The 23003-nt window shown below is 35.4% G+C and overlaps 3 protein-coding genes across 4 annotated transcripts in view; 1 reads left to right on the top strand and 2 right to left on the bottom strand.

The window, feature by feature from the left end:
- LOC139119590 (uncharacterized) overlaps window positions 1-205 on the bottom strand; it is a 30377-nt gene extending 30172 nt beyond the window's left edge. Inside the window, exon 1 of the mRNA XM_070683434.1 lies at window positions 110-205. The gene's annotated coding sequence lies outside the window, so the exon portion shown is untranslated. The remainder of the gene's footprint in view (window positions 1-109) is intronic.
- An 800-nt stretch (window positions 206-1005) lies between these two features.
- Window positions 1006-10505, bottom strand: LOC139120799 (vesicle transport protein SEC20-like). The gene is made up of 6 exons (XM_070685358.1): window positions 10380-10505; window positions 7984-8076; window positions 5362-5453; window positions 4778-4885; window positions 3534-3649; window positions 1006-1486 (listed from the first exon to the last, which is right to left on the bottom strand). The coding sequence occupies exons 1-6, from the start codon at window positions 10491-10493 to the stop codon at window positions 1299-1301; spliced, it is 711 nt and encodes a 236-aa protein (XP_070541459.1). The 5' UTR covers window positions 10494-10505; the 3' UTR covers window positions 1006-1298.
- A 435-nt stretch (window positions 10506-10940) lies between these two features.
- Window positions 10941-22744, top strand: LOC139120798 (ectonucleoside triphosphate diphosphohydrolase 4-like). 2 transcript variants are annotated; one of them, XM_070685356.1, is made up of 10 exons: window positions 10941-11256; window positions 13123-13487; window positions 14186-14336; window positions 15107-15270; window positions 15813-15940; window positions 16774-16937; window positions 17897-18224; window positions 20346-20428; window positions 20626-20787; window positions 21731-22744. In XM_070685356.1, exons 1-10 carry the CDS (start codon window positions 11249-11251, stop codon window positions 21981-21983), a joined length of 1806 nt encoding a protein of 601 aa, XP_070541457.1. In that variant the 5' UTR covers window positions 10941-11248; the 3' UTR covers window positions 21984-22744. The 2 variants fall into 2 exon arrangements, with proteins under 2 accessions (XP_070541457.1, XP_070541456.1); XM_070685355.1 differs by having other exon boundaries at window positions 10952-11256; window positions 15813-15967.
- The last annotated feature ends 259 nt before the right edge of the window (window positions 22745-23003 follow it).

The following is a 23003-nucleotide window of genomic DNA, read 5'->3' as shown; positions in this document are numbered from 1 at the left end:
TTATTATGGATGCAGACGGTAAGCTTGTCATGAATGTTTCTCCCCACACATTTTAATACTTAAAGACATTTACAAAGTGAAATATTTCATTTATCGATCCATATCCTACCTTTGATTTGAAATTAAAATTCGTCGAACTCTTCCATGGGATTCAAACCTTCGCCACCATGCTGCACTTCGTCAAAATCTGTCGCTCTCTCCATGGACGATGTGATTCGTCTGTGTAACGTTATGACCACGCCCCCTCCGCCTCTAGCCGTAACGAGGCTATTGGACTCTCTGACACAATGTGGACGCATGATGGCGCACTTCTTTGGCCACAGGTTGTAACGTTGCTTGGATAGTCGTTCGAGGCGGTCGGCCGCAGGTAGCCGTTTACTTCTATTTTTTCCAAGTAAACGGCGACCTACGGCCGCCCGCCTCGAACGACTATCCAAGAAACGTTACGATAACCTGCGAATTTGGCCATGAGAGGGCCGGGCTGGGAATCGGAAAGCAATTTTTATACCATTATGACAGCATGCCCCTTTGAAACTTTGGAAAAGCCTTATTTTTCTTTCCGGCAAAAACATTCAATTTGGGCGAATATCATTCTGTAAAAATTGATATTGCATGCACCCTACATAGATACGAAAAATCTGGGCGGTGAATGGTCAGCTGCTAGCCACGGTTTTCAGAGTTTTGAAAGAATTTACAAAGTGTTCACTTTACATCTCCTTTACATTTTGCAATATTATCACTTTTCAAGAGTAAAAAGTACTTTTCTTACCACGTAATTATCAGGTTTTATTGTAAGATTAATCAATATTTTGAACACTTAACAGCCCGATGAATTCACAACCCCTGTTCAGAACAAACTCACATGCACAGACACACATTTGTACACATGGGTTTGTTTGTACCTGCATCACATGATTTCTTGGGTGTATTGGGTCTGTGGAATAAAGTGCATCCATTTTACTCCAAAGTAGAACCATTGCATGTGAAGAATTACAACACACAAACTAAGTTTAATACATGGTTTATTGCACTTACAACATGAACTGAAATTATCATTATAGATAATTAATAAATAACTTGTTCTAACAATGTCAGTCTATTGGGCACTAATGATTCAATGAATACTCAAAGAATTGTAGAAAAGGATAGATACAAATTTGCAGCGATGAATTTTATTTCTAGATACCAGCAAATGAAAAATAAAGAATCTGTTGCTTAATCTTGAAAAAATAAAACATTTGCAATGATTTGATAGAAAGGTTACTACCTATATATATATATATTTCAGATATGACTTGTTAGAAAAGACGCTTCTTTAAAATGTACAATACAGTTGCAAAAAAAAATGCTACAGCTAGGATGATAAGAAGTTTGTCTGTTATTTCTCTCCTATTGTATTTGGTTAAAAGTTTACGGCTGGTCTGGATGACTCCTCGCATGCCTTTGAATTCTTCATGTGTGTCTTGTAAAGTTTTTGAAGAAGTTACTGTAGAAAGAAGAAATAATTAAATCATAAGATACTGTAAAAAGACAAAATAATCATATCATGTTGTGTAATCTTTGTTTTAGGAATGGGAAAGTTTAGTGACATTTGAGACCTTGCATCAAACAATGTCTCCTTTCAATGATTAGATACTATAACACATAAGATGACTTCTTTATAGTAATGAAGTTTTGAAACAATTATTGCCAAGTTTGAAGATGTGATTCCATTACATGTTGTGACTATCTGTATGACGTTACATTTCCACTTTTTTCATCACAAAATACTAAGATGAATCAATTCTCACTGGTACATATCGCTCTTTTCCATTGAAGAGAGATTTTCAACAGGGTTGACAAAGTCACACTTTATCATCAAATCTATTCATTTGCAGCAAAAAGTGAAAACTACCATACATTGCATTCAATTCAGTGATTTCACATATAAGTACAAATTAGTGACTTAGGATTCTCAGTGATAAAAATCAGATGTAGATAACGGTGACCTTTCAACGTTGCTTATTCTTTGTTGCTCTTTTTGACTGAAACTCACCAGAAATAACTGAGTTGAAATGTCGCCATCTCTACAACTGACTTTCAATTGGATTGCCTTCTATTTGTTTTCTAACACAAACATGTGACCCACAATTTCAGCGACCCTTCAAAGGGAAATTTGTACTAATGTATGCTGCTTCAGAGAAAATACACTTATGAATTCTTAATTGTTACAATATTTACATGAAGTTCAGCATTCAAAGTTTGGTTGGAAAGAAGCTGCACAAAATACCAAAAACAAGCAATATTTGTCTTTCAGAGCCTCTATCTGGCCATGTGTCCTGAATACTAACTAGTAACGTAAATGAATCTAGTGTAAAGATTACTGAATTTACAAGCTCACTTAAGGGCGACGTCAAAAGTTCAATGTCAGACAAAAAACATAACCCTTTTAGTTTGGGGTGGGGGTTTTGACCCAAAAAAGTTTCTATCCGACAAATTGATTTAAGGTAAAAATTGCTGTGGGAATGAATATTTTGAAAAACAAATACAGCAGAAATGCACACTTTTGTGTTGAAACCAGAGTTTTTTCAACTTGTGCACGACTGCCCCTGCCATGGTTAGCATAAATAATGATGTTGGCCTCTGTTACACTCGGAATTTAAATTACATTTTGCTAAATTTCTGGTGCACGTGTTGACATTTTACACGTCAATGTGACCTGGTTTTGGCAATAGGTTCAATAAAAGTCAATTAAGTTTCTACGGGGGATGGGGGAAACTTAAGGATTTAAGTTTTTTATCCTACATTGAACTTTTGACATCGCTCCTTACTGAAACTTTGTTTCAGTCAAATGCCAAGTGAATGTTTGATGTAATAAATGCTTGGGAAAGCAAAATTTTCCATTGGCCAAACCTGTGACTCATTATAATGACCTCAAGGAAAATTGAAAACAAATATAAGTAATTATAGTCTTGCAAAGATTGGGTTCTCACTCTAACTGTCATGATAATCCTATACTTAATATCTAATCTAATTTACAAATAGCCATAACTAAAATTGACAGAAATCTCTCTCAGGTCCAACTGAAGACCTGGGATAATAAGCACACAATATTGGGTATTCATATTTGGGTATTCATTAGCAACATTCAACTGCACACTGTCCATAGTTTTAAACAAGTTATTGATTTTGTCTTGACAATAGGTGCCTGCAAAATAGTATTATCCTGAAATTTGTTATCATCAATTTGGCCAATCTAGGGACATCTCATCACCTACTCAATTTTAGTAGACATCATGGCAGCAAAAAACACTGAGTTGTAGTATCATCTGACCTTTGAGGATATACAGCCAGCTATCAGATATAAGGACTGACAGACTCTTGTGCAAACCAGAAATATAAATTACCATTGAAATAGGAATTTTCTACATAGTCACATATGTTCTTGATGTCGTTTACAAATAAAAACATTTGCTCAAGCATCTCAGAATGTCTTTGGCTAAAAATACAGTGAAAATCATGAATAAGTCAATAAAATGTTGAATAAACCTTACCTAATGTGTGCATTGTTTCCTCACTTTGCTTGACGCTAGATGCCATTATTCGACTTATACTCATCAGATTTTCTGTTATACTCGTTGCTGTTTTTGCAAGATTTTCTCTGTTTTTCCTAATTAAAAAGTAAATACCGATGATAAGAAATCAACGCCACATCAGAACTGAAGGGTTTTGCAATGGTAAATCATGGAAAGGTGAACAGCATCGCCAATCACCTACAATATCTGACATTCCTGGCAAGATTATTCTAGTCAACTATCTGGCAAACAAATCAGTTAGGAAAACCAAATCATGGCGGGCAAAACCCAATCTCTGCCAAGCAAATCAAATCACAGTATTGCAAACAAAATTACTGCCATGTAAACAAAAGTACCGCTAAGTCTACTTTGATTTGTAGAAGCACATCACCAGGAAATAGTCTCTTCGCAGCATTTTGATGCATGCAGTCACTGTCTCAAACCCTAGGGTCTGTGGTGAAGTTCATCTCAAATTCTAAAATTTATAAGGTAGTGTTTTCATCATTTAAGCCTTGACATTGATTTTGAAAATTCTTCAGAAACCTTATTTCAGCTCATTTCTCTAAAGTAACCATTTAGCAATATGCATAGTCAGTTTGACACATCAAATAATGACAAATTACTTGGCTTAAACTAATAAGAGTCCAAGTCCTGAGGAATCAAGTTAGTTTAGCTTTGGAAAGAGTCAGACAAAAATGAGTATTTCTTAAAGTTGGCCCTGTTACAATATGTAAAGTAGTACATAGAGTTAAAAAATATTTTAAATTGAAATTTCTTAAACCTGAGTATTTCTGAAAGTTGGCCCTACAATAATAACTATGTGCAAAATATTCTACAATAAAAAGAATAAACTGTGTCCAAGATGAGTATTTCTTAAAGTTGGCCTAATACCAACAACTACAAGTAAAATATAGAGTATTGAAAATTAAATTCATCAAACATGAGTATTTCCCCCAGTTTGCACTATCCAATACCTGTACATAAAATAATCTAGAGTCAATTAATTAAAGTTTATCAAAAATAAATATTTTTAGAGCTGGCCCTATACCAATAATTAAATATATAATATTCTGAAGCAGTAAAATACAAGACACTGGCATGTCACATTGGTCAGACAGCACTCTGGCTTTAGGCAGAGATGTTATTTACACATGATTCATTAGGTATTACACAATGCCCATTCCTTTGAATTACTACATGTAAATTTGGCAGACTGTTTTTACCTTTTCCTAATTTCTGGGTCTGTTCCACCACTCATCAAGTCTTCCTTAGCTCTAGCATCAATTTGAAGTTTACATGTCAGGTTGGCTTTTCTTAGGGTTGCTTTGGTACTGTAGCAAAGTACAAGACATTCCAACCACATGTCAATATCAGTTGTGTGTGTCAGTTTATATGTAAAATCATATTGTGAAACAAATAAATTTGCAATGTCCCTGTGTGAAGTTTGAAAGATACAAATAGTGGGTCAAAACATGAAAACCTAGACACGCTGTTTGGCTGCTTTACTAGATCTCACTGCAGAATAAGTGGTCATGTATTTTCATAGGTCAACCATTTGTACCTATCCTTGTTCTGAGCTTTCAGAAATAACAAGTTCACAAGTGTGTGAGAGATAGCTGTTGACATACCGGTACAGGCCAACCAATAGACTCTCTGAGGAAGTCAATAATGTGAGTTCAAACAGAGAGGTCAAACAAACTGAAAATTCAAGCTCTCTTACTTTGCTTCATTTTCAAGTTTACTCATTTGAAAACAGATAGCGAATTTCTTCTTTACATTTACCCCTGGGGAAATTTTTCAGTCTCACCTTTGTAACTGTTTTCTGTGATTGTCAACATCATTTAGAATATTTATCCTATCTGTTTCCTTGTCTTGTTCCTTTGCAAGTCTTTCCAAATCCTGAAAATGTCATATTAACATAAATTATAGAAATTAAACTATGCTATCTCGATCATGTCCAAAAATGTTGAATAATTTTTTCAAACATTATATTTAGAAACAATACATTTATAAAATAAGTATTACTGAGATCAATTACTTTACTAAATTTTATTCATGAATTTAAGTAAATGAATATGTAATTCCTTTCTCCTCCTAAAATTCATTGATCAAGAATTTACATAATATCAATTCATGTTTAGGACAACTTGGACAGGTTCCAACTGTGACTTTGTCCAATACAGTTCAATACACTGATATGCCAGTGTATTGTAAATCTTAATCAATAAATTAGAGGAATAACTTATTGAGAAGGGAATTAGGGATTTATCTACAAAAATTAATAAACAAATGAGATACCGGTACAATGGTGAAATCAATTCTAATCAAGTTTTACATTCGTGGATATGCAAAGATTTTTGTGATGTTGTCTGTACCTGTGAGTCTTAAAGGCCTGTGCTGGCATCAGATTGTCTTGCACGGAAATCTACTTATTAGATTACAATTTCAATGGAAAACAAAGGGCTATGACACTCTGTAATCCTCTTATAGACTAAAACAAACTTGATCCTGGGGATCAAGTCCCTGGCCTTTAAAGTCACTAGTGTGTGCTGTGTGCACTGAAACACAAATGTCTACTGTGCAGGAGATTGGTCAACTGCAATTATTCATATTTCAGATCCAATGTAACATGCAGACTTTATTCAAGCTTTTAGTTAGAGAAAATTTAATTTTTTTTTTTTAAATTAAAATATACTGTCATAACAATATGATAGAAATGATATACCGATAAAAGTTTAGTTACTTCAAATCTTAATGCACAAAGAAAATATACCAGGTTAAGTGTATTGTTTAGTAAAAACTAGTCGTATATTCATAGCATTTATTGCTTGACAGTAGTGTGTGTGGTAGATTGCAGAAAAACAGAACTGCACTGCTACAAAGTCCACAGCCAATATGGCATTGGCAACCAGTGAAAGTCTAATTGTAAAAATTGTATCAACAATCAAAAAAATTGTATCAAAGCTTTGGAAGAGAAACACCCATAAACACCTTATTAAAAACATTTTGCAGCAGTGGTAAGTTGGTTGTACCCATTGGTCAAGGCTGCTAATTTAATGCCATTTGCATGCTGATAGCTATGTTCAGTTACACAAGTGGAAATTCTTAGTATTCCAAATGTGAATACAATAGGTAACTTCAAGATATTAAAACACAATGCAAAAGTAAAAACTGATAAAGTAATTTTGATCAAACTACATTGTACCAGAATAAGTCCCAAGAATAACACATGGTACAAAAGAGAATGTGCAACACATCATCTTGTGAGGAAATCAGCGCCATATGTATCAACTCATTTCAATTCACTTTGCTGCAGTTTCAACAGTAATCATACTGTAATATCAAAGTGAATTAGCCTGGTACCCATAGAGTGCAACCAGTTGTATCAGTTTTTGCTATCATGCTGTGAGAACTACATGAGCTTCTTGTGGTATCTTCACAAAGCAGACTTTGATTGAAGTGATTGCTCAGAAATACATGTAGCTGAACTCTTGAGGATGTAACCGAACTTAAACTCAGGTGCAGGATATAAAGCAACACGAAACTCATTGAAAATTAAGTGACAACTGGCAACAGCATTGAGCAAGGTCAACTGCTCCATGAAAATCAGCCTAAATCAATCTCAAACAAACATTATTGGCATATATGTATCATAAAAATAGACTGTCTCATAAACACCTACACCTACAGTTATCCATGAAGTTTAACAAAAGCTTTTAAATTACGATGATCATGGTAAAAAATCACTTTAGGATCAAAGGGATGGCCCTTGGTAAACAGGTCTTCTGTGATTCAAACTGTGAAATAACTGTCAATCACTACATGACACATATGTGAAAACTGCTCCAACATTAGCTGTGCAATTATGATGTAAGCAAACCATATGTACGCTTATATCGGCGTGCAAAGGGTGAAAACTTGCCATAAATGAGTGCCATAAATGCTTTCACAAGCATCTATGGTGTGACATCACAAAAATGAACCCTTTTCAAAGTGATTATCAAGAATGTAATCTGTGAAAGGTACATGAACAATATTTGGCAAAAATTTAGGCAGAGTAAATTAACAGTAATTCCTAAAAAGTGTCAATACATAAAGTACATATTCTTTCAAGAATCCATAAGTTTATTAAGATTCACTAACATTCCCCGATTCACAATGAAGTTTTCACTATCTACACTGCTGTTATGTACTCTAGGTAGTCTGGCAGAGAAAAATTCACTGACAATGTTTAGCAAACTGGGTGAAAGCCAGCTCACTTTGATATATTGTCAACTGCAAGACAGGGCCACAATGTCTTTCAAAAAAGGGACTGTGAGCGAGTCCAAAATCAACAACACTTTTTCTTATCAATGTAATAATAATAATATAATAATTCATTCAAATCTGAAGGACAAGATTAGAGTTCAATACTGAAATGTTTACTTACGTCTATTCTATTCCGTAAAATTTGAAGCTTTTCCTTGATATGTCCATTAATCTCACTCAATTTATCCTCACTGGTGGCAGTATCTCTGATGTCCTGAAGGAATGACAGAGAGAATTTCTACAGATGCAAAATTTTGAAGTCATGCTTATAATTCAACTTCTATCTAACGGAGAGGTATTACACTATTCTCAATGCACAGCTTGATATCAGATTTAAATGATGGAAAATTATCTCAAGAATACTTGATCTCAACGACTGGTGTTCCTGGTATCAAGAAACACAAAAACAGAAGATCATGTAACCTTGGATTCAATTCAAAAACATTCAAAAACTTTCCCTTCAGACATCCTCTCACAAATTCAATGGTGATATGAAGAATTTCAGAGTGGATGGATAAAAAAAAAACCAGAAAATGAAAGTAATCAAGTTTACCCAGGAACAGTATTCTATAGCATCTCAAGAAATGAATATCTGCTTCTGTAGCTGCAAAATTGTAGCTGTACGGTGAGGCAGTCTGGGAGTTTTGGTTTTTGCAACCTCGCTCACCAGTAGAGCTACAATGCTGAAGGCCCTGTAGAGTTCAAATTAAGCGCACCGCACATGGTGCGGCATTTGGGTGTGAAATCCAAAATATAGTATATTTGGTTGTACCGATTTATCACTAGTCTACTGAAGACTAACCATAACCTTGTTTATGATGTTTGGTATTTGTTCAAACACGTCGATCGCCTTCCAAAACATTTCTGGGAGCTGCCATTATCAACTTCCGGTATTGGCGGCTCCCAGAGGCTCCCAGACACTTCGCACCAAAACCACTTCGCACCATACCATCTCGTCCCATACCATTTCGCACCAAAACCACTTCGCACCAAAACAACCTCATACCAAAATCTCTTTGCCCCAAATATCACCCAAAACCATTGCGACCCGAAGACACGACTTAACTCCCCAATTTATCGGAAACCGTTAAAAGCTGAAAATAACCAACCACTGCCAGTGAAGTTTTAATCACCTTTCTACCATCCCAGGACTGAAATCTTGAAATTGTACACATTTCGAGAAAATGACATCGCATCGTGCAATACCGCGCATGGCACCTGAAATGTACCATTCAGTAGTTTGTGTGTTTCTTTTTTCTAATATATGGTATGGTTTCATGGAAGAATAAATGATTTGTGGTAGCCAAGTTGCAGGTAAAAACAATGTTAATATGATACATCGTGACATCGATGTTTTAGGACGAGTTGACGGAAATATACGGTAAGCGAAGTGGTTTTAGTACGAGTTGGTACTTGGGGCGAAGTGGCATTGGACGAGGGAGTACTTGGGACGAGGTTTTTTTGGTGCGAAATGGTTTTTGGACGAAGTTGTGTGGGGCGAACTGGTTTTGGTGCGAAGTGTCTGGACCCCCTCCCAGCAACATGGATGCCCCACACTCAATGTTTATGGAACGCGATCAATGTGTTTGAACAAATACAAAAACCCCATAAACGACAAGGTTAGTGTATGTGTTTAGTCTTCAGTAGTGATAAATCGGTACGTCCAAATATACTATACGTGGGATTTCACACCCAAAGGTCACACCATGTGCGGTGCGCTTATTTTGAACTCTACAGGGCCTTCAGCATTGTAGCTCTACTGGTGAGCGAGGTCACAAAAACCAAAACTCCCAGACTGCCTCACTGTAGAGCTACAAGTTTGCAGCTACTGTTTCTGTAGCTTGTCACTTCTAGAACATCAAAAGTAACAATAATGTAGTGACTATAATATGTACAAACCAAATCTATTTTTTACATCCATGGTGAGGTTGAGTTATTCTGGGAGGCATAGGTCGGAATCGAGTTGATTTCGGCCAAAAGCACTTTGAAAAGTAGTTTTTCGTGCATGGTCAAAATTAGGACCACATGTTGCCAGTTTTGTCTACAGCAGTCAGCAGGGCTGGCTGTGGTGAGAGGCCATATAATGCCGGGAACACACAGATCCGCAGCAAGGAGCTGGCTATCACGGTTACAGGTAATTAGTATAAGTGCGAGCTCGGAGGTACATCCATGGTTGAAGGAAGTTTGCAAACATTACGATGATGGATTACATTGACATTGCTTTCGCATTTTAACTTTGGCAAGACCATAGAAAAAAGAAAAACACCGTAGTCTTGATCATCAGTTTTAAATGGTTGCATACTCCTAGTGGCCGAGTCCGCCTACTGGCCGAGCTCGTAACTGGCCGAGCTTGCATCGGGCGAAGCATGAAGCATATGGGGATGGAACGAACCCGGGGGAACGAACGTGTAAACAAACGGTAGTCTGCATCTTTGCTTGCGGCAGTAGGCGTAAGTATAGACTGTGAATGGGAAAATCTGGTTAAGAGTTATTACAGGATGTGATTACGACAGATACCTGAATAAATGCTTTGATTTGTAAGTCGTGCTTCACAATTTCTTGTACACAGAGACGAACGTGGACGTCATCTGTCGCCATCTTGGAATTCCCTTTCTGAATACGCATGTTCATGGGAAGACCCACTATTTACGGCAGATTGTCGAAAGAAAGTCGCACAAATCTACCATGAACTTCCCTTCTGTTTTCCTATCATGAACTGTTTTTGTAAATATTTATTGATAAACAGAAACCTACAGGTCAGTAAGATACATTAAAATTTCCGAAGTAGCCATAAATTACGATCAAGTTTCTACCGTAAACAAGTATAATGGGACACGTTTCATTTTTACGGCGAATGACGTCATTTAAAAATTCAGAACTAGACTGAATTTTCGATTACTTGAATGAATAACAGATCCTAGTTTCTTATAAATATATCTACTGTGTTTTCAAATAACTACATAAATATTCTCATGAGCATATTGATAAAGATTATGCTTTTACATCAAATATTGTGAGTAATTGTGTATGAAACAGTCACCAGTTAGTAGTATTTGGAATTGCTTTACCTGCAGCTGAATCTGATCATCGTTAAAACCTCGGACTCACTGATTGCGTTGACAGACGCATAGCTGGACGTACATATGCTACACTCCGGCCTTTGTCGGGGAGCTTCTGGTCATCATATCAGTACTTCGTAAGTTGACACGATGTTGTTACGATAACAGTTCGATGTAACAACGCCAGTTTGAAACAAATGGAATATGGAAATTGTCCGAGTAGATTTGTCGGGATATATTGTGTTGATCACAGTAACAACAGTCTAGATCAAATCTGCAAGGAACACCATCAACCTCGAATCAGCGTGAACAAGATTGGCATCACATATGGCGAGGTAAAGTGACAGCATTATACCTTAATATTGTATGGTACAGTGATTTCGCGTTGAAAACACCCAGCTGTTGCATGACGTGGACAATTTTTGCGATTACCGCAGTGACTACAACATGAAGTCAAACGTTGTAGTCAAAATAGACTCGAGAACTAATGTTGAATTCGCCATAGAGACTAGACAAAAATACATTGAATGCACTTTATACCATATAGACAGTAGAAGCAATGTTATCTAAGACATAGTCGCGAAGGACTAAGTCTGATTTCTATTCATGTTGTGCGAGGTACCCTAAGACAAATAATTATTTTCATGAGGAACATCAGACTTCAATTCCTCAGCCTCGGGTGCGAAAGGATGTACAGTACTTGCAGAATTGTATACAGTATCTTTATTCAATCTCGTTTCAACAGAACATAACATCAGAGGAAAAGAAGACATGTATGATGTAGTCCATTATAATAAGACATTGGCAAGAACAAACTTAATTACTTTTTAATATAGAATATAATCCAGAATCAAAGATTCTGTTTCTCAATATATTAAAAGTCAATGTTTAAATTTGATAATTTCTCAATATTCAGTGTGAAAAGCTATAAACATTTGGCTGAAGGATAGTTGGACTTTAAACAGTAATCTTAAAGAAGAACCAATATTTGATGTGGCAATATTACTTTACAATTTGAATGGCGCATACAACATACAACATTCACTATCACATGCACATGTTACAACTTCAGCGTAGGAGTTGGAGGGAATGGGATTGAAATTCTGGTTAACTCTTGCATGTATAAATTTTTTAATTCTTAATATTTCATCTGTTTTGCCAGTATTTTTCCCCCTTGTTACTCAACTGAATGTAGAAGGGATTTACATATTCAGCATGAATGCATATAATATGTGTATGGTGTATGTTGTTTAAAAGTAGAATTACTTTTTAGCTCGTTCTCTCTGATATAATGGTATAGATCCAGGCTGCAGTATATTTTATGTGAAGCATGCCGTTTGATAATAGCTTAGCAGTTAAAAATTTACATACTCATTATAATTGATGCAGGTATTGGTAAAAATAGGATAAAGGTACCCACAACAAATCATCTATTGAGAATTTCAAAGAAACTATGCAAATCAGCTTTATCCTATGCACAAAATGTCTTCAGGGAGCTTATATTATGTATATATATATATATATATATATATATATATATACACAAAATGTATACAATGTGCCCTCCCGGTTATCACCATAATGGCTTTATGGCAACCTCTGAACTTGGGCACAGAGTGTACGGTTTTCACATTGTTGAGGATTGAAATATATATTATATATATATATATATATATATATATATATATATATATATATATATATATATATATATATATATATATATATATATATATATATATATATATATATATATATAACAAGCAAATGTCAAAATTAATGATACTTGTATATTTGGCTAGATTAAATATTAGAAATCTACTTATTCGGCATGACCGTATCATCTTAATATATAATAATTTTGTACACTATGATATCACAATATGTAAAATAATCATGCAACAAATCTTAAACTAGTGATTATTTGTCCACAGTACTGTAGGGAGGTTTACAAAGCGGTGAAGGACTTCCCAAGCAGCGATGCAATATCCAAAATCTTTGGATGAGTGAAAAAGTTTACTTTTGCTCACTCTCAGGTCATTCTCACTCCTAAGTTTCCTAGCTTATGGTCACCTTTCTGATGATATTATAATGAGATCTCAGGTCATCAGACCATTTTATAATTAGCCAATAAGGGTTTAGGATAGGCACTTTATTAAAATTTTCAATTTCATACCACTTATGTTTGCCTTTCATTTCAGGTTATGTTTACCATCACTTCCAGCAATATGGCATCTCAGAGTCAATGGTTTCAACCGCAGCTTCATCACATTGCTGCTAGGACTTGCATTTGTGGCAGTTGTTGTGATGATCCTCATTGTAGAAAGTCACAAACTGAACATAGATGATAGCTATCAGAGATATGCAAATAGATATCTGCATGCAGAAGCTACAGACATTACTGATCCTAATTTATACTATGGCATAGTAATAGATGCTGGGAGTAGTGGGACAAGAGTTTTTGTTTATTTTTGGCCACAACATACTGGTAATCCTACAGAGATTTTACAAATACAACAGATGCGAGATATGCATAGACAGCCTGTTGTGAAAAAAATTAAACCAGGTAAGTTTGATTGACAACATGCAAAATAATTTCTTATAACTTTCATTCTTTCATGCTTTGATCAAAACACAATTGTGAGTCAGGGCACAGTGCACAGCCCATGGATTCTCAGTTAGGACATTAATCTAGAGGGCTAAGTAAATCCCTCCTTGTGGTTGTAAACTTTTCATATACTGAAGACCAAATAAATGATTAGATTTATGAGACCACAGAAATCAGCACATTATTAATTGCCATGGTATTTACTCACTAGAATTTTGAATTATAGACAACATTCAACTTTTGTAAAGTAAAATGTTATAAATATTCAGCTCATGTCAGGCCTATTGATTTTAAAATATAGTAACATGACTTTTGTGCAGTGAGCCTCAATACCAGACAATTTTTTTCTGGTATTATTTTCATGATTTAATTTCTGGAATATACTGTCTTTGGAACTGTTGGTTCATTAAAGTGATGTATGTCTGATTGTGATAACACAGTATACTTGTGCTGAGAAATGGATATGTTAAATGTGAGTGTAGAGAATAACAGATAATATTTTAGAATGTCACTTGTTTGGTCAACGAAACAACTCTTTGAGTGCTGTTAGAAATTTGTGTAGAAATACTTGACCTTTTGCCTTCAAATACAAGAAACTGTCTACATTATCATATGTTTAAATGTACTACCAGTAGTTCCTAATTATTATCTTACAGGTCTTTCTACATTTGCTGAGAAACCAGAGGAAGCAAGTGAATATTTAAAGCCATTGTTACAGTATGCAGCAGACCATATACCTCGTGTAAAACATCAAGAAACACCATTGTATGTATTAGCAACAGCTGGTTTGAGAATGCTTCCAGAAAGGTAATTACAAAATATGAATTGGATTTGTTTCAAGTTTCAAGGAGATAGCCAAATTTTCATAACCATGTAAAGGAAAGTGTTTTTCCCATTTATTAAGTCTTTTCAAGAATGGCGACTGTTATATGTGCTTTCTAAGTGTATCAGTGAGAAGATGAAATGCTTTTGAATCAAACAAACAAGATGCTATCTTTTCATCACTTGATCATTAAATTAATATGTCTTCTGGCTTGAAATGAATAGCAATGACAAAGAAAACAATGTGATGTGTATATGTCAGAACAGTCAGCATTGATGAAGTCGCCGCTAACGTGGGAATGCTTTTGAATCGTAATATCTGCAAGTTTTATCTGATTAAAGGGGCAGTAGCTGTAACTTTGGATGATTTTCTTCAGAGCTTTTGTTTTGCTTGTCAACCGAAAGGTGTTGTTCCACTTCCCAAAACATGTTGAAACACCAACTATTTACTTGTTGAAACAACTAATTACACGTAAAATGCACTGATATTGTTTACATTTGAATTTTGGTCTGAATCAAAATTCACTGATCAACAAAAACAAGGCAGTCTGTGTATGTACAGGCTTGATTGACAAGCTGAACACTGCTTTTGGGAGTAGAACAGCAAAAAGGTAGTTGACTTAAAAAAAAAAATAAAGAATCAACATCACTCCTTACATCAATCACTAAATGATCCAGCAGTAATGGTGTCCTCTGCAGTTTGAACACACTTTCTTTTCATCCGTAACTGACTTCAAGATATTTCTTATTTTTAGCCAACAAACTGCCATTTTAGAAGACATTCGAAAGGACGTACCAAAAGATTTCAACTTTTTGTTTTCTGAGACCCATGCAGAAGTAATTTCTGGCAAAGAGGAGGGTGTTTATGCATGGATAGGTATCAATTTTGTCCTTGGAAGATTTAATCATGCTGATGATGGTGAGTATACTATGTGGTACATCTACCAGTATAATTGAATTATGTTATTCTCTGAGGAAGAACTATTTCAGTTGAATTCAGACTTTTACAGCTGTACGTGTCAGTTTACTGCTACATATTCCTTTTGTAAAATTCACATCATAATAGTAATTTATTATTATCTCAGTCACACACCAATAGCTTTCACACAGTCATCCCAAATTTTTATGAATAAATTTTGTGTGTACGTATTGTGCAAGAACACTATGAAAGGTAATGAGAAATTCCTTATGACAGTGAGTTTACCCTTAAGAGTGATGTTTACTAACTATTTTGAAGGTAACTCAATTACTGTTTTTGCTACTACCAATTTTCTCACTTACAAAAGATCAATTGAAGATAAGTATTGCCTCATGATTTAAGTATACTTGTAAGTTGTGCAACTTTTAACATCAAATCCATTTCTGCATTTTGCAGAATTCTTGCAGAATGAAATTTTTGTGATTTCTTTTGCCATTTCACCAAACTCTGTAATTGTGAAAACTTTGCTTTTTTACTTGCAGATGATCCAGTGGTGTCTGTTGATGTTGGTAACACAAATAATGAGACGAGATTACTGCGGAAAAGAACAGTGGGTGTGTTAGACATGGGAGGTGGCTCTGCACAAATTGCCTTTGAAGTTCCCAATTCTGTAAGATTTAACTTGTATAATAAACAGGTGTTTACTTTCCCTTGTTTCTAGATATGATAAACACTAACAATTATATTGGAAGGTGGGGTGTTCACAAGGCTTTACATCTCTGTAACTGCCTGCTTTGTCTAAGTAACACAATGTAGAGCTTCATGATTTGTATGTCAGAGGATACTTGGTTTGCGGGTATCACTTAAAATAAACACCATGACTACTGTGAATGCCTGAACTTTCCAGTGCCTAAATGAATTGTAATAGACATTGAGGACTGGAAATTCTGGTTAGACCCTCTGTTCACAGTATGTTTTCTACAGCGATATTATTATATTGTTGTAGTCAAGGTGTTAAATTGTATAGGCCACTGCAAGCCATCATACAAGTAATTAAACACACCATAAAAGATGAAGTATTTCCAGATAAATATAAATGTAAAAACCTCTTTTATTAACTGATTGCATGTTATTAATAGTAAAAGAATCCTTTATACAGGCATATCATATTGAGAATTTTGCATGTTAATGTTAATGTCATATATTTATCATCCAAAAATACATTTGATCAGCTTAAATATTAGCCAACGTACACAGTAAATTATTCATAGATGGACCACGTACCAGTACATAGACAAGATCAATACCCAGAGTATACTTGCATGACTCATGGCATAGTTACCATCAACATTGTTACCAACATCAGATAATTTGTGAAAGCTGCATAGAGGAATACATATTGTGAAACATAAAATTTAATCAATTTTTGCATCAATAGTAAAGTAATATCTTGTTTTGTAATGACATTAATTGTTCTGTTCATATGCTGTGTTTTTATTTCAGGAAGAACTTGCTAAAAATTTGTTGGCCGAGTTTAATCTAGGGTGTGATGTACATAAGACGGAGCATGTGTACAGAGTTTATGTGACAACATTCCTTGGGTATGGTGGCAATGCAGCCAGGGAGAGATATGAGAAAAAATTGATAAATGAAACATCAAAACAGAGGTGAGAAATCAGCATCGTATGCAATGCTTGATGTCAAGGCAGTCTATGAACCAGACTCCTTTCACTGTCCATATAGAAGCAATTATGACTGTGGTAGGTTTTCATTGAAATTAAATGTTGTGAATAGCAACAAGATTTTATAGTTACTGTGAGCTGTCTTCACATGGAATAGTTCAGTTTTGAGTGGACTTTATGTCACAACTAGGCCTGTCAAGCTTAAAGTACAGTCAGCTTTCACAACATAACAGATCTATGAGAATCTGTTACCACAATGCTACTAATCAAAGGATTCACAAACTGCTAATTCTAAAAAGTGACCTAACAATGCATTTAGAGTACCACTTTAATGCCAGGTTTCAGCATAAAGTTGATAATGAGCTACATCATATGCTTCACTATCACTTTTCTAAAAAATGAATTTTATCTTCTCGCCTATTGCATTGAAGTGGACTATTCTCACCATGATGTATCCTACAATACAAGAACAAACCCAATATTCACTGGTCTTTGTAAATATCTACTCAGGTATCTTAACAGTACTTCTAATTAGTGTAATCATAATTGAGGTTATTCTCAATGTAAAAGACAAAAACATTGTTTGCATCAGGCAGACAAAATAATGAAAATAAGAGAGCTGGACTGCATCTCCGTGAGTTGTCAATGTAATAGTACAGCCAGTCAATGAAAACATTTCCATCAAGTTTTACTGGAATATTAAAGGTGACAATGATGTTGCTTGAGTACTACTATTAAAGTAGATGACATAATTCGGTGTATATGATGTGTATGATGGTGTAACACAGAAGAAGCAATACATGCTGCTATATGGTGTTTGTTGCAAAATGTCAACTAGATTTGTTGTTGACAGTAGTCAAGAGGTACTGGTATTTGCAATTATGACTGCTTGTTATCATGTCTGTTCCATTCTGAATTCCTGAATTCAAACTCTTTATTCTCAGCAACACAGCCGGATCTGATCCATTAACACCAATTCAGGATGTTTGCCTACCCCGTGACATGCCAGATGAAATTACAGACAACAATGGCAAAATATACCATCTCAGAGGGACAGGGAATTTTGATGCCTGCAAAGCCAAGGTTAAATCTTTACTGGACAAAGACGTACCTTGTCAAAAAGAACCGTGCTCTCTCAATGGAACGTACCAACCTCAAATTGATTTTCAGCAGAGTGAGTTTTATGGTTTTTCTGAGTATTGGTATTGTATGGAAGATGTACTGAGAATGGGAGGACCATATGACTACCATAGGTATCATCAAGAAGCTAAGGTAAGATCTTCATTACAGAGCAAATATGTGCTTGTAGAGGAGACTTTATTGTGATGTTCACATTTGTCTTCACAAAAGGAAAATATACATAAATACATGTGTCTCCTTTCTTAGAACTACAGATGATGTTTGACTTCAAAATATATGTAGTAATGAAATAAATACAACCGCGGCAAAGCCATTGCATAGGTAACTGATTGTAATACAAACACTAATAGTAATTAATATGTAGTCTAACTGCGCCTTGTTTATCTATACTTTGTCGCTGTCAGTAAGAAATCTCAGCAGGGTGGCGTTAAATGGTACTGTCTTCAGGAAGTCCATGCCAAGTTGATTTCGTATATTTATGTTTGGCAAGGAGACTTCTCATATCTAAACCAAGCACCCCGTGGTTTATTAGCTCTTTATCAGTAAAATAAAGGTGCCGCTTCTATACTTTAACAGTGTTTTGCCCAGGAATTGTAAAGGTGGGACACAGTGTCCCATGATTGTTAAAATAGTGGGACACTGAGTTACAATAGGGGGGGGGGGGTTCAATGTGTGAGCGAAGAATGAAAAGCAAAGTTAAGTCACCAAGGCAGAAAGGGAAAAGCAAAGTCAATTCACCAAGGCAGAAAGGTATTGTAAACATGTATGGCTGTTGTTTTCCATCAAAAATTTGATATCATGAATACATACATTCATTTTAAAATTAAGATTGCTGGACGTCTCCTATAATGGTTTGTGGCAAAGTCATTTTAACTGGTTGTATTTACAGTTTTGAAATGTAAAAAAAGACATCATCATGATAAAATCAATTTCATGAGCAGTTTTCTTTATGGGGATTCGTGCATTACATGTGTTTAACATAAAAAAAAAGATGTTTCATTACACTTATGACTCCAGATCTACAGGTGGTTGAATACAATGGTTTGATGCACATTGTGATCTGGTTTCTTTTATTACTGCTATAAAGTTCTCTTCTTTTTTATAATTGCTCCAATGACTGATGCTTTTCCCTGAAAATTTCAAAAATATAGTTTGAAAACACAGATATCTGAGAGAACTCCTTGATCCTCATGATAGCAATAGCACATTGCCATAAAGCTGTTTTGACAAGCTAGGTGGTTCTTGTTAAGATCAGCTACAATCGAGCTAGGGGGTCTTGACTATACAAGAAATTCACATGGTGACCTCGATCTCTAGCTGGGCTGGCTTTCAGACTAGTTGTATGAGACTCCTTCTTGAGAAATTTATGGCAAATTACTACTTTGAAAGTCAGGGATATAGTGTTTCAACAAAATTGTGGGGGTTGATGATATTTTTAGGTGAAGTCATGAGCTTCAAGTACACCAAAATACACGTACAGTCAATTCCGTTTGATGCCGTATGTGCCCGGGCTAGTATAATGACTGAAAATTTGATTCTCTGTACTTCACTGTACTAGCATATATTTACGTGTAAACGTTTCATTTCAGGTTGGTGGTCAGTAAAATTTGCTTTGTGAAAAGTTAGTTGTTCTTTTTACGAGCCTTCCGCTTCCGAAATCATTGTCTGGTTATCGGGATCGTACATGGCCGGGCATTTGATTTTTGTCCCCAAGGCTGCAGAGCCCAGTGGATGCACATCGCCTTGCTCATACCATGAATCGCAGACTGTAACAGACAAACTGATTTTTCAATAGTGTTTACATTGTGACGAAAAAAATAGACTAAATTTTAATGTTTCATTGTCTCAATAGAGAAGCAATAACTGTATGGGCTATCAAGTGTGTAATTTGGTAGCTAAAAAAGTAGTCTGTCTGTCCGGGACGCTGAACTTACAATTCTAGCCCTGATTTTAGTGCGTCCCTGTGACCCATGTCCGGTATTTTTGCGGGACATTGTTACTAATTTTGCGTCAAAAGACGCAAGAACGCACTCTGGGCAAAACACTGCTTTAAGGTTTTCCAGTACTTGTTGCTATTGTAGTTTCTGTTTGTAGTACAATCAGTTATCTATGCACTGGCTTTGCCACAGTTGTAATTACTGTGACTATTTTCCAATCACATTAAAACAATGAAATCTTATAATTTTGTGTTTGGTTGTTGGTTGTCTCTCTATAATCAGTGCTCATATTCAGTGATATCTTGTACTTTGACAGGGTTACTGTGCAAGTAAGTGGTCCTTATTGGAAGAACATCACAAGAAAGGACTTTATCCAAAGGCAGATCAGCATCGATTGAAGTAAGTTATCTTAATGTCTGTTCACAGTAAAACAAAAAAATTACTTGATTTAAAAACCGTCAGCAAACCAACAAAGTGAAACTGCATTGTTTAAGTTTCCTTTGGGGGAAAGGGAATCCTAGCCGTCACCTCATTCAGTGCAGTAGTTAAATTCAAGATGCCTTGAACATTAACCTCCAGTGTATTGTATTTTCCAGATATCAGTGTTTCAAGTCTGCATGGATGGCTGCCATCCTCCATGATGGATTCAAATTTCCTGACAATTACAAAAACTTTAGGACTGCAAGCTTGATCCATGATAAAGAAGTTCAGTGGACCTTGGGTGCAATCCTGTATAAAACAAGATTTCTACCTCTGAGGTATCATACACCATTTTGTATCTGTTGATTTATTTTGGCTAGGTTTTGATGTCAGAATAACATATGTGGTATTGGTTCATTCAAGATTTGTTGTTTCAAATAATGGAGGTCATTCTTGGGAATTCATATCCGCTTTCAAATTAATTCACAAAAACTGGTACTTTTATTGATATTTTGATGTTTTCTTTGTCTCAGAATGCAGTGCGATTTTGCTTTTGTTGATATAAGTATCACAAAAACCAAACTCTTGCGCCTTGGTGTCAATATCAAGAGAGTTTGCAATCTCACAGTGAAGTACCTAGTATCAATTACCAACTATGTGTTTATATTGTTACTTGCTATACTCGTGGTAAATACATCCAGGCAAGTTGATCTTTTCATGGCAGAGAGTTTGATAGAAAATTTTTTCATTTTTTTTGAGATTTGGTTGTGATATCAATGTGAAATTATTCACTCCAGTGTTCAACGTTAAGCGTATTATCATTGATTTGTGACATTTTTTGTGTTTCATTGGAATAAGTTTGCAGTGTTTAGTTTGCAATTGATAGGTCAGCACAAAATTGCCAAAATTTCTAATTTGTGAAAGTTTCCAGGTTTATAGTATTTTAACAAAAAGTTTATCTTAACTGTAAAATAATGCAGGTTTACAGCTCTGATAATAGCTAGTATAGACACACAGTTTCATTAGTGTTATTTGTTCATTCTCAGTATTCCATGTTTGCACCAAATGACAGTATATTACCAGTAGTGTATCTCCTTACCTGCCTATGTGCATGTATGAAGCAAAAAGTAGTCATTTCTCATGTGATGTCATATGGAATTGTACCTAAATAAATAAGAAGAGGCTATCTTAAGGGCAATTATTGTACCAAAGGATAGACATTGTAGATTTAAATGCTTTTGACACAACATTACAGTAACGCATGATTTATTTTTCCAACAGAGATATGCAGCATGGGAACTTTCAAGGAGGCTACAGGCCACCATGGGTCACGGCTACCATGATGTCAAATCAGTTTTTGCTTGTCTTATGTTTTATAGTGGTCTTAGGCTCAATACTGCTGTACATCAGACGTATACGCAAATTGAGTACAATGCCTTCACAACTCAGCAGAGTTCCTACAATGGCCTACTTTATGACCGAAGATGACCAGATCCAGGAAGGAACACAAGAAAAGTACTACAGCTATGCGTAGCAACATTTGTAAACTGAAATTTTACAGAAAATTTTGTTAACATTCCTGCCATATTTACGCACATTTTGTGCATGTATAGTCAGAAGAAAAGTACAGCAATTGGAAGTGTAATGAGTGACATCTATTGTTACATCAGACATTGAGTCAAAGCTGGTATCAAAGAATCTTTATAAATTAATTTTAGTTTTAATGCGGTGTGGTTTTTCTTTAAACTCGTCAGAATGATGACAAACATGGTAATGTGCATGAATGACAGTGTGAGGAATTACCATACCTGGTGCCACTTTCTGTCACAAACCATCTTTTTTGTCATAAAATACTGGTATATTAAAATTTAGAATTAATACGCCTTTCCTTTGTAGAACAACTCCTTGTTTGAAGTGGGCAGCCCAGTGAAAGATAGTACTGTACAACGTTTGGTATATTTATATAAAGGTTTTGGTGTGTATTTGATTGGTTGAAACACACCAAGTTAAAATGTTTAGCAAGGGGAGTACCAAAAGCCTTTTGATTCTGTCTGATGGTAATAGTGAATTTTGAAAATATTTCCACCCGAGTGTAAAGTGGAAAGTGTCATTTTGTACAGCTAGAATCATGAAGTACTACTGTAGTGGCATGCTCAATGGTGGTTGCAAAGTGTTGATTTTCCAAAGTCTGTACAGTCATGACACTGAACTTTTTTACCATTTCATAAGTTGTAAGATTTTAACTGCAACATGACAAATCAGCTCAAATAAATCAAACAAATATTATAATAGTAATCCTGATGAGTTGTTGACATTATTTATGAATTAATAAATTGCCTGGCATAGAGTGCCTGTGTAGTCCCTCCACCACTAAATTACTTTGCCTCTGCATTGACATTTGTGTCTACGTCTTTCATTAAAGTATTTGCAACTGATGTTGAAAGTCAAGCAAATGGATTTTATCACTACATAGATTACTGTATCTTTAGAAAGAAGTTTGGCAAAGTTAGACGTTCTCTCTCGTATGCTCCAATTGGTTAAGATAGTTCGCTGG

The sequence above is a fragment of the Ptychodera flava genome, chromosome 20, assembly GCF_041260155.1.
Source record: "Ptychodera flava strain L36383 chromosome 20, AS_Pfla_20210202, whole genome shotgun sequence".
NCBI lineage: Eukaryota > Metazoa > Hemichordata > Enteropneusta > Ptychoderidae > Ptychodera > Ptychodera flava.
Note: the sequence above shows the minus strand (reverse complement) of the source record. Positions and strands in the feature narration are given on the sequence as shown.